Genomic DNA, 12,845 nt, shown 5'->3' on the forward strand with positions numbered 1-12,845 from the left:
TAGCGGAGGTATGGTCGATTTGCATGTTTCTCTTTTATTAGTGTAGATAGTGTCCATTAGATTCTAGCAGCCAATGGTTTGTCATTCAAAGTTCTGAGCCAGCACGTGCCACACAACTGAAAACAGGAAAAGAGGACAGAAGAGAAGGAATGTAATACAGTGAGCATCTACCTCTATGTGCCAGGAACCACAGTAGGTGCTTTCTCATGCATTATATTTTATTATTCATTTATTTAATCCTAAAGTAGATGCAATCAATCCCATTTTAGGGGGGGGGGGGGAACATTAGTTTAGGAAGATTAAGTAACTGACTTAGAGGCTTAAACACCTGCTGAAGCTCTGATTCCAACTGGAGCCCAACCCTGTTTTCCACTATTCCAAAGACACCTACTAAAATGGCTAAGTTTCTAGCTCCCAAGGTGGCAGCAGCATCACCATCATGAAAACAGCTACTGTTCACTGATCATTTATGATGTGCCAGGTATGATGCTAAGTGATATCTCCTGTAATCCCTACAACTATTCTGTTTTCTGACGAGAAATGTACCCTACAGTTTGGAGAGGCACAGTTCCTGCCTCAGTTCAACAGCTCACAAGCGACGGGACCAGGATTCAAACCCACTTTGACTCCGAAGTCTCTGCATTCAGCCTCTCCTACAAGAAACTGGGATTTGCAAAGACAGAGCTTCTTCCAACATAGGACACTGAAACTGCATATGATTCTACCAGGACACCAACTCAAAATCTTTACACCTGATTAAAACAAATAAAGGGGAGCTTTGGCCCTGGGGAAAAATCACACTGCCTCAGATCTGTGGTCTTAGCCCTAACCGGCCAGCCTACAGACACTGTCTCCAAGGGCCATGTTTTGATTACGGTTCACCAAGAGATACTCTGGATGCTGTCACAATCTCATTTGGAGCTACCCACAACAAACACACGTGAGGACCGGAGGGGTTCAGGCTGAACTACCCTGAAATTAAAACCCGCTCCTGTCATAGCACACTGGGTTAGCAGCTGGGTGGCAGGTACAACTTTAATTAGATTTTTGGGCTTTAGCCAGCAAATGCATTCCCACAGAGCTAAGTGCCCAGGTACTGAAGCACACACTTGTCAGAGTAGCGGGTGACAGAAGAGAGCATTATGTGACAATCTGGGGAATATGGCTAAACCAATGTCTAATATACGTTGCTTCTACAGGAGAAGAAAAGGACTAGGACTTGCTCTTCTCTCCCACACACCCTGAATAGCACACAGAACGCCTGAGCCAGCAATAGCAAATCTAAAATAAAGATGTACCACTCTATCACCTTCACCAAATGCACACACACACACACACAAACAAGCACACACACACACACGTGCATGCACACACTAAAAGGAAAGCCTTATGTCTCTGAAACCAAGCAATGTAGCAGAGTCAGAGATGTGAGGGCAAGGATGTGGAAATCCAAGCAGCCCGCCTGTCAGACCCCAGAAACTAGGGAACTTTAAACATCACAGTAAGGACACTGACTTGGGCATCCTGGGGGTTTTTTGTTTGCTTTTGCGAAGGCCTGCTGAATTTCTTCAAAGGGATATGAGTCCCTCTGGTGACAAGGAGAAATAATACAATAAAAGGGATATATCTGTAAGGCCCTCAATTCTTGACCTCCCTTGTTGTAAAAACACTTCCAAAGTAAAAACCAAACTTGTATTCCCCACAGCCTACCCACAGTGCCTGCACAATTACAAGAACTCAGGAAGTGTCCCCTGAATAAACAAATGAACAAACTGCACATAACAACACATGCTGAGTCAACTGGCACTGGGTCACTGCAATCGCAGGCAATTAAAACAAACGAGAAATGACTCTCAGGGCCAAACTTGTCAGCGTTTGTACACAATAAGACACAGTGAATTCATATGCCTCTATTCAGATAGGCATTGTCTCCCCCTGAAATGCTTAAAAGCAGGCAGTGAGACGGCAATCAATGTTTTTGGCATGAGCAAAGGATGGTTTGAGCACATCCAAAAGAGAGCTGATGGCTTACCATTGGAAAGAATTCAGGGAATGCTATAAAATCTAGGACTGCAGAGTAGGGGGCCACTGCAAAGCTTGGAGTCAGGACACATCTATAAACAGGGCCGCAGTATTTCCCACGGACTTTGTAGTTGTCCAAGACATGAGAATAATGGGAAATAGCCACACACAGTCCCAGGGACTGAAAACCTTAACTTAATGCTTACAAGCTTACCAACTCGGATGACACTGACCTGGCCCTGTGCAAAATTGCTTTTATTGAATGGGGCATTGTCAAAGATTCTGTGTACTGCTCAGAGAACTCTTTATAAAACCCACCAGAGGCAATACTTCCCTCAGGCCTGAGTGCTGGCAAAGCTGTCCTTTTATCTTAACATGTTCATCTTACAGACACTGGAGACCTTGTAACTAAATTTCCCTTTTTACTTCTGCTGCAAGGAGCTACCAGCTGAAGTTAAGTCCCCCTCTTCAGTACTGTGGCGGGTATCACAACCTGCATTTCTACTTACTGATTCCATTTCACCAGTCACCTTATTTTTCCTTCACCCTAATGCCTTTATTTTCATTTTTTTTTAATTAAATCTTTATTGTTCAGATTATTACATTTGTTCCTCTTTTTTCCCCCCATAACTCCCCTCCTCCCAGTTCCTGCCCCACCCTCCGCCCTCACTCCCCACCCACTGTCCTCATCCATAGGTGCACGATTTTTGTCCAGTCTCTCCCCGCATCCCCCACACCCCTTCCCCCCGCAAGAATAGTCAGTCCACTCCCTTTCTATGTCCCTGATTCTATTATAATCACCAGTTCATTCTGTTCATCAGATTATTTATTCACTTGATTCTTAGATTCACTTGTTGATAGATGCATATTTGTTGTTCATAATTTGTATCTTTACCTTTTTCTTCCTCTTCCTCTTCTTAAAGGATACCTTTCAGCATTTCATATAATCCTGGTTTGGTGGTGATGAACTCCTTTAGCTTTTCCTTATCTGTGAAGCTCTTTATCTGACCTTCAATTCTGAATGATAGCTTTGCTGGATAAAGTAATCTTGGTTGTAGGTTCTTGGTATTCATCACTTTGAATATTTCTTGCCACTCCCTTCTGGCCTGCAAAGTTTCTGTTGAGAAATCAGCTGACAGTCGTATGGGTATTCTCTTGCAGGTAACTGAGTTTCTTTCTCTTGCTGCTTTTAAGATTCTCTCTTTGTCTTTTGCTCTTGGCATTTTAATTATGCTGTGTCTTGGTGTGGTCCTCTTTGGATTCCTTTTGTTTGGGGTTCTCCGCGCTTCTTAGACCTGTAAGTCCATTTCTTTCACCAGGTGGGTGAAGTTTTCTGTCATTATTTCTTCAAATAGGTTTTCAATATCTTGCTCTCTCTCATCTTCTGGCACCCCTATAATTCTGATGTTGGTACGCTTGAAGCTGTCCCAGAGGCTCCTTACACTATCCTCGCATTTTTGGATTCTTTTTTCATTCCGCCCCTCCGGTTGGGTGTTTTTTGCTTCCTCGCATTTCAAATCATTGACTTGATTCTTGCGCTCCTCTGGTCTGTTGTTGGGAGTCTGTATAGTATTCTTTATTTCAGTCAGTGTATGCTTAATTTCTAGTTGGTTCCCCATCATAACATCGAGGGTCTCATTAGTTTTCTTGTAGCTCTCATTAAGTTTATCGGCGGCTTCTAAACAATTCTTGAGAGACCTTAAAAGTGTGGTTCTGAACTCTATATCTTCCACTGACAATTTTGTCCTGTTTCTTTGTCTCCGCATTTTGTTATGCTTTCTTGGTGCACCCCCTAGTGGTCTTTGTGCGCAGTCTTGTAGTTAAGCCTTGATTGTTGTAGCTAATACCAGGGAGGGTTTGACCTCCAGGCCAAGTGGCTGTGAGAGTCAGCTGTGTCTGCAGTGAGAGAACTTCTGTCCTCTAGGGAGGTGCTAATCTAGCCTTTGCCTGAGGCTATCCGGCAAATACCTCTGTGCAGGGCTTGGGCGGAGCGGGTCGCACAGGATCAACAGGGTGGGCCGGAGAGAGCAGTTATGGCGGCTCTCAGTCCTGTCCCCAGGGGCTCTGCCTCTCTGAGTCCCAGCACCCGCTGCAAACCTCAGAGAGAAAGCTGCACTCGCTCTGACCGAAGCCAGACAGTCCCGCTTCTCCCGTTTGAGTTTGGGTCCCTAAAGACTCGCCGGTATCTGGAGCTCAGAGTCTGCGACTCCCTCCCGATTGAAAACGCCAACCGCGCCCTCCACCACCAGCCCGTTCCACGCACTCCGCACCTCAGAATTTGACTTCAGCACTGCACCTCCTCTGAGTGTCCGTATGCATTTCTCTTTCCTCCTAGTTGTAGGACTTCCACTCAGCCAGCGTTCCTGTGGTTCTGGATGATGTCCGTTCCATCTTTTAGTTTCACTTTTGAAGTAGTTGTTCAAGGCAGCGAACTCCGGCGTTAACCTATGCCGCCATCTTGGTTCTCCTATTTTCATTTTTAATTTCATGACTATCCATAAACCTCTGAAAATGTTTTTAAAAGAAGTTACAATTTTTGAAGCTTCAAATAACCAGAACACTTTAAGCTGAATATTCTTGTTTCTCCCAAAACAACATACACTCTCACACCTCTGTACCTTCAACTTCCGTGCAAAACCCCCTGCTCTCCCTTGACTATCTAACAACCTTAAACTTGAACTTCAGAACCAGTTCAGAAGTTACTTTCCCCAGAGCCTGCTCTGATTCTGCAAGCACTTCCTTCCTCCGTGCTCCCGTGGTACTTTGTATCTCAGTATGGAACTGTCCCCATGCCAAGTTGAGGGCCTGCTAACTATGTGAATGTTCCTTTCCTTTGCCAGGGCAGAAACACGACAAAGTCTGGTTCTGTTTGTTTGTTTGTTTGTTTCAATCCAAAGCACCAGCAGTAGCAGCTGGTGAGTGGAGGGCTCCAGTGAACAGAACAAGCTGATGGGACATGCGAGGCCGGTGGTTGTGCTCTGCCTCTGCATGCACCTAGCACCTTAAGGCAAAAACACCACCCCAAGATGTCTCCCCAGACTCTGCAAGCCAGTGACCCCAAGATCAGGCCTAAAACATTCATATGAGATGGACACAACCAAATTCTTAGAATATAACCAGAAGTTAAATAGAGATACCTGTCATGCAATACATACACAAAAGGAAAGAAACCAGAGCCATATGACCTTGTCAGAAACATATGTATGACGTAGAAAAGTAGTCACGAGATGCTCAGAAGCTGAGTCACAGACACGCTCACCTGAGGAAAGCACTGAGAGTGCACAGCTGTGGTTCTGGTCTGCCCAGTGCCATGAAACAAAACAGTGCTTTTGCTCATGCCCCTCCAAACAAACACATGGTTCCAGGGGAAACGGACAACGATGGCATACGCGCACTTCTGACGAAGAAGAATGGGCATGGGACCCAAGCTGGCCTCTCAGTATCTCACTCCTCTGGCCACCCTGATGGGGATAGTGGAGTGTGAGCCCCCCTTCCTCTATGTAATGAACTGGGAAAATGGGATCCTGGCAGGGCTGGCAGGAATGGGTCCAACACTTGGACTGGAGGAAGTGGATGCAAGAAAAAGAAGCCACTCTCTCTCACCCTGGCCAGTTTCTCAGTGGTTAGGGTGCTGGCTCCAGCACTGAAAGGTCGCAGGTTTGATTCCTGGTCAAGAGCACCTGCCTAGGTTGCAGATTTGATCCATAGCCCTGGTCGAGGTGGGTGCGGGAGGCAACTAATCCCTGTGTCTCTCTCTCGTCAATGTTTCTCTCACTCAATGGTTCTCTCTCTCTTTTCCCTTCCCCCTCCTTTCCACTCCCTCTAAAAATCATTGGAAAAAATATCCTCAGGTGACAATTAACAAAATAAAGAAGTCAGCTCTCAGAGAGACAGAGACCAGGTCCTGGCAGTGTCCCAGTCATCCATCCTTCCAGCAATTTAGTTACAAGACAATAAATGTCCCTTTTTGCCTAAGAATGCAGCTTTTCATCAACAGCAGCCCAACATTATTTTAGAAACACCAGAGTTTACGTAAATAAGTGAATTTTGGGACCAACAATGTCTGACAATAGAGAGATAGTTAAATACCCTTTTGATATAGTTTTCTAGCTATTTATTGCCAAGAGTAAGTTATAGTGTAAAAAAATTACATATTTCACATATGCATACACACACACACACACACATATATGTTTCCCCATCCAAATTTTATTGAATATTTTTATGATGGCAGTGAAGGAGAAAGAAAACAAACTACTTTAAACTGAAAAAAACAAAAAAACCTGTTATGCCACAGGTCTTGTTAACCTAAAAATGTTGTGAGGGATATAAAAATTGACTATGAAAACTGCACCTCTGTAAAAGGACCCTCTGGCCAGTCTCATCCTTACCTCATCCACAAAGGCACACTGCTCAGATCTCACTCTTTTCAATCAACTCAAGTATCCTCTCCTCCTAGAAGGCCTCCCTGACTACTCCATCCTGCAAGGATCTTTTGCACTGACTATATAAACTACATTAATTAGCTCTGGATTTCAAACTACTTTGCATTTTGTCATGTATAACATTTTCAGCTCACTTAGAAAAATAAAACTTTCAGAGGCCATGCCTTGTATTTCCATCAGCATCTACACTAGGTATATTTGGTGTTCAATAACACTGAATAAATACAGGGAACAGGTCTTTTAATAACACGCAACAAACTGGTACTCTCCAATATTGCTGGTGGCAACATAAACTGGACCAGCCTTTTGGACAAATAATTTGTCAGCATGATTAACTAGTGTACAATATTTGTACCAATTATCTCATTCCTCAGAATCTATCTAGGGATTTCAAGAGAAAAATGCCTTAATGATCAAAGATGTTCACTGTAGCATTACTTAAACAGCTAAAATGTCCAACAGAGGAGGAAATTATTAAGTAATCATGTGAAATCTATTCAGTGAAGGGTATGCGCCATTCAACCTAATGACTCTGGAATCTATACAACATGGGAGATGTCATAACAGAGAAAGCAACCTGAGGAGATGTCCATGATAAGGGAAGTGACATGGGGACATGCCCAGGTGACCAAAGAACACTGACAGAGTATTTAGCCTCTGATTAGATTGGGGGTCCAGCTGTACTAGCACGGAAGGGTGATCTTGAAAAACAAGAGTTACTTCATTGGAATGGTAGGTGGCGATTTCTTAATTATCTAAATTTCCATTATTGCTCTCTAATGTTCATTAAAGTTTTTGTTAAACTATACAAACATTGCATTTCAATTCTTGCATCAGCATTAACATCAAGATTTCAAATTATGGATCTTGGTGTCCCTGCCAATAGCAGTCCCCAGAGAACTAACCTCTGATACCTATAGTCTCTCTTCTGAGCTCTCTACTCTGATTCTTCCTGCCCCAGCTTCCCGTGCAGGTAATCCCGTTAGCCTGAGCGCCTGGGACCTGAGTGCCACTAACCACTCCAATCCGACCCTCTCCTACCTGACGGCACCAAGGCTTGTATATCTGGATGTAACTCTCAGGATGCTGAATACTTAAGTTTAAATACAATAAAAATTCTAAAAGATAAATTATTTTCTTCTTTCCAAGTTCAGAGATTTCTTTTTTTATGCTAACACCCAATGCTGAATAGAATAGCCTTTAAAAAAATCACTCAAATTGTAGCACATCCAGGCGATGAAATATGCTTGTACACACACACACACACACACACACACACACACACAAACGTTTTTGAAGAACATTCATAACATGGCAACACACCAAAGAGAGAACACAGAACTTAAAAAACTGACACAAAACTGCATTTTCAGCTTGATACCAATGCCTGGGGAGTGGGGGGAGAAAGAGTATAGAGGGAATGAAACATTAACTAGTTAAGACATCAACTGGTCATTTCTAGGTGATCAGATGAGTGAAGTTATTTTCTTCTTTAAATTTTTCAAATTTTCTAAGTTTTCTGCAGTGAATCTCCCCAAAACCATGAACGTGGGACAGCCCCAGCCCGCTGCACTGCCCGCTATTTCAGAAGGGAACGGGGTGCTCACATGGATGGTGCAGTCTCTCTTGCTCTTCTCTCGATGGGCTGCTTCCAGATCCTTTTCTAGTCTCTCCTTCTCCTGCTGCAAGTCGCTCAACTCCTGGGTGACTTTCTTAATGTTCCTACGCAGTCTGTGGTTCTCTGTACTCTTGGTGAGGTTTTCTGAGTGCAGCTCAGCCAAAAGGGCTGCCTTTTCCAACAGAGCAGCTTCATAATCTTCAGATCCCTAGAAGACGGGGGTTGGGGGGGAGACAGCTAATTTTCATAGCTCATTAAACAAACCAAGAAATCTGTGCTCCTTTTTCACCTTGCAGGGAGGGGATTAATATAAACATCATTCAGGACCTAGAGCACAAATAATATGAAGATTTTGAAATAACTTAGGGTAATGTTTATATTATGGTGTTGATGTTAAAGGGAAGGGGGAAGCTAAAACTGTGTAAAAAAAAAAACTTTAAACTAGAAGGAAAAGTACAGAAAGTTAACAGTAACTTTCATGGGGTGGAAACACAGTTGACTTTTTTCCTTCACCACTCTGTATTTTCAAATGTTCTAAGGTTAGTGAGTATGTAACTTTTATAATGATTTTTTTTCCTTTGAAATATAAGAACTTTTTTTTGGTAAAGTTTTATTTTTTTTAATTTATCTTTATTGTTGAAAGTATTACACATGTCCCCTTTTTTTCCCCATTGACCCCCCTCCACACCACACCCACTCCCCCGCCCCCACAAGGCCTTCATCACACTATTGCCGGTACCCCTGGGTTGTACAGATATGCATATAAATTCTTTGGTTAATCTACCCCCACCCCCACCCCACCTCTGCCTTCCCTTTGAGGTTCATCAGTCTGTCCCATGCTTCTATGTCACTGAATCTTTTTTGTTCATCAGTTTATTTTGTTCATTAGATAATAATTTTTTAAAACAATGTATTTTATTTATTTATTTATTTTTAATTCTCACTGAGGACACGACTAGAGAGAGGAAGGGGGGGGAGAGGGAGAGAGAGAAACATTGATATGAGAAATATTGATCGGCTGACTTCCATATGTGTCCCAACTGGGCATTGATCAACCCCTTTCAGTGCACAGGACAAGGTTCAACCAAGTGAGCCACTCTGGCCGGGCCAGTTTAAGTAGAATGATGGTTCTATTATTAGAGACCACTGAGTTTTCCTCCATTCCTTTCAGCTATGAAGTCCTGACCTCAGCAGGAGAAAGCATCAAAGAGAGAATTTCTTCACCCTGAACACTTACCTGGACTTTCTGGGTCTCTGGTTTCTGGCGGGCCTCTTTGACTTTAGCAAAGGCAGCATTGAGCTCTTCGATTTCAGAGTGAAGTTCTTCAACCTGGGTAAAAATAAGGACTAGCAGCCAAGTGTGCAACTGGGCTCCTCCTATCTCCCACGGCCCAACTGCTTTAACTGCTGGACTGTGCTTATAATCAAGGGCTTTGTAATCAGAAAAAGCCTGAAGTCAGAAAAGTGGGATTTCTAGTTTGGCTGTTTACTAGCTAGATGACTCAAGGCACAAAACTTAATCTCTTTGAGACTCAATTCCCTTACCTATAAAATGAAGATACCACCGCTCACCCAACCTAGCATTGTTGATGAGGTAATGTGATGTGCAGTGGTGCTAAAACCATGTTTGGCTCATACTGTCACTATAATTATTATTGTCATATAGATGAGCCACCCAACAACCTAGCCTGGCTACTCCCATCTACCCAGAGACAGCCAATAGCTACCAAGTTACACCTGGACTTTGCCAGCACCCAGAACTGCTCCACCACTGGGCCCTGAACTCCAACACAAACTACAGCTACTATTACTAAGAACCAGCTCTCTGCTGCATCTGACAGTGGTGATTACTCAAACTCATTCTCTCCTTTAGCTTCTTCAGCACCAGTTTCCTGGTTGGCTTCATTTTCTACAGCCATTCCTTCTTCCATCTTCTTTTTGCATTCCTCTTCCTGTACCTTCAATTCTGATGTCCCCTGTGGTCCAATCCTCAGCCTTCTTTCCCGCTGTACACTCTCCTTGGATAAGGTGATCGATCAGCTCTCAGAATTTTAACTCACATCTGCTGAAGAGGGACTCTCCGATCTATACCTTCAGGCCTAATGAGCTCTCTCTCCAAGCTTTAGACTTGCAGATCTATCGACTCCTGGACATCTCACCTGGATGGTCCACAGACTCCTCAAAGTCAATACTTTCTAAAAGTCTCATCACTTCCATCACTACCTCCCATCCCACCATCATCCTCCATTTTCCATGCTGAGTTGGTGGCAAAACCATCTCTCTAGTGGTGCCAGCCAGAAGTCATCCTGGATTGGTCCTTCTCTCTGTTCCTACGTCTGACCATCATATTTCCCCAAATTTACTTCTAATCTTTAATTAATTAATTATTTCATTTTTAGATTGTTTTTTTAATTTTTATTTTATTTTTATTTTATTTTTCAATTACAGTTGACATTCAATATTATTTTATATTCGAGTCAGCTATACAGCATAGTCATATACTTTTAATTAATTGTTTCTAATTTTATTTCCTGAATTAGCCCCACCCCACCACTCTTGCTTGCTGTGACCACTGCTCTAATGCAGCCTTTCTGAATTAGATGGCTCTCATTTGGCTACTGGCCTCCCTGCATTTATTCTCTCCCTCCTACAACCCACTCTCTGGATACAGGCAGAGACCTGGCTAAAATGCAAATGTGATCACACCTATCCCGCTTAAGAGTCTTCAGTGGAGTGTCACCCAAGCAGTGAATCATGAATAGATCCACCACCACCGCTGGTCCCTGGCAACCTCTCCAGCCTCTTCTCTCATCTCACTTAAGTTCTGCACTTGATGCTCTGATGACCTCAAACTGATTTTGGTTCCACAAAAACTTATCAGGCTCTTTCCCCACTGAATGCCTGACCAATGTTCTCCCCTCTGTATGAAATGGCCTCCTCTTTTCTGTCCTCCTTCCCAACCAGCGCCTACTCATCCTTTAAGATTCAGCTCAAACACCTGCTCCTCGAAGCACCAGTCCCCCTTCCCAACCCTAACCTGGATGGGGACCCCTTTGTTCCACCTCACAGGCCTGCACTTCCCTCAATCACACCTTCATTGTCTTTCTTCCCCACGAGGCTTGTGGGCACAGCTAGATTTTGCTTCTGTTTCTGTGCCTCCAACTGAGACACAAGATTGCTACACCAATGACAAGAAAACAGCACAGAATCACCAGCCACCACCTTGGGTCACAAAGACAACAGCCCACGTACCTATCTAACTACCTTGGCCTTGCCCCCGCAAAACTCCTGTATCTCCATTTTCTGTTGTCTTTCAAAAGATTAGACCTGCACTGTCCCATACGGTAGCCACAAGTCACCTGTGGCTACTGGGCACTTGACATGTGGTTAGTCTGACTTGAGATGTGCTGTAAGCATATCTGGACTTCAGATTTTTTAAAATGTTAAAGCCCTAAGCAGGTTTGACTCAGTGGATAGAGCATCAGCCTGCAGACCAAAGAGACCCAGGTTTGATTCCGGTCAAGGGCATGTACCTTGGTTGCAGGCTCCTCCCCAGCCCAGGCCCTGGTCTGGAGGCAACCAATTGATGTGTTTCTCTCACATCAATGTTTCTCGCTGTCTTTCCCTCTCTCTTCCACTCTCCCTAAAAATCAATGGAATATCCTCAGGTGAGGATTAACAAAAAATAAAAAAATAAATGTTAAATACCTCTTTATTAATTTTGTTCTGTTGACTGGATGTTGAAATGATATTTGTCATATATATTAGCAAATATATTTGCTCCTTTTTACTTCTTTTAATGTGACTACTAGTAAATTAAAATTACACATGTAACTCACATATTTGCATTGGACAGTGCTGGATTAGACATTCCAAAAGAACGTCTAATCGACTACAGGATCCCTACCCCACTTTCTACAGTCATCTCAGCTCTTTTACAAACTTTTTCCTTAAAGCTAAAAATTCAGGGAAGGACAGGCCAGTCACAGAAGCTAATAAAGAAAAATCTCACTTGAGATCTAGCAGACATACCTCTTTTTCCTTTGACTTTAATGCCATGGTTAGACCCTGAATGGCTTTATCCCTCTTTAAACTATTTTTCTTTTCTGTAGCAATTTCTCTTTCCTTCTCTCTCAGGTCCTCCTGAAGTGCCTAAATTAGATTAGAAAAAGATTCACTAAGTTGATGTGTTCCAACCAAAATGCACAGTATATATCTTTAAGAGCACACTCAAATGCAGTTATTCTATCTTATTCTGTCACCCTGTGATTAATGTTTCCAAGTAGAGCTGAACGTAGTGGCATCAGCTCCAAGTTACTGTATTACCGCTCAAGGCAACCGGGCTGGGTGAAAGGCAGGGGAGCAGATCAGTTAAGAAATGGCAGCTATTCCTACAGGAAGGACTCCAATGCCTTCTGGAAGTTGAATACAGTCACATCAGAATCTTTGAAATCATACCAGTTATTTGGGGGGAAATAACAGATCATTAATATCATTCCTTAATGCTACAAAAGCTAGCAGAGAATTTGGTTTGATGGAGACTGAACATATACATTTATAGTCTGATTTCATTTCTAAAGATACTCACTGCTGCCTCCCTCCCAGGCTGTCGTGAGGATCAAATGAGATAATGGATGTGAAAGCACTTTCTAAGTCGGCAGGCGCTACACAAATGCCAGCTGCTGAGACTAAGGGACCATGGAGCAAGGGCTTTGGAGTCAGACTGACAAGTCTGAATCCCTGCTATACTCCAAGCTACG

General features: G+C 43.2%; 1 protein-coding gene across 15 annotated transcripts in view; it reads right to left on the reverse strand.

Annotated features, from left to right (window-relative positions):
• CDK5RAP2 (CDK5 regulatory subunit associated protein 2) overlaps window positions 1-12,845 on the reverse strand; it is a 154,995-nt gene that overhangs the window by 99,215 nt on the left and 42,935 nt on the right. For 14 of the 15 annotated variants that reach the window (XM_036329834.1, XM_036329833.1, XM_036329832.1 and 11 more), the window contains 3 exons: window positions 12,118-12,237; window positions 9,323-9,415; window positions 8,075-8,293 (listed from right to left, as the gene is read on the reverse strand). In XM_036329834.1, the coding sequence (XP_036185727.1) occupies window positions 8,075-8,293; window positions 9,323-9,415; window positions 12,118-12,237 (432 nt within the window). The remainder of the gene's footprint in view (window positions 1-8,074; window positions 8,294-9,322; window positions 9,416-12,117; window positions 12,238-12,845) is intronic. The other variant, XM_036329840.1, reaches the window with a different exon arrangement.

This window comes from Myotis myotis, unplaced genomic scaffold (genome assembly GCF_014108235.1).
Source record: "Myotis myotis isolate mMyoMyo1 unplaced genomic scaffold, mMyoMyo1.p scaffold_m19_p_12, whole genome shotgun sequence".
Classification (NCBI taxonomy): Eukaryota; Metazoa; Chordata; class Mammalia; order Chiroptera; family Vespertilionidae; genus Myotis; species Myotis myotis.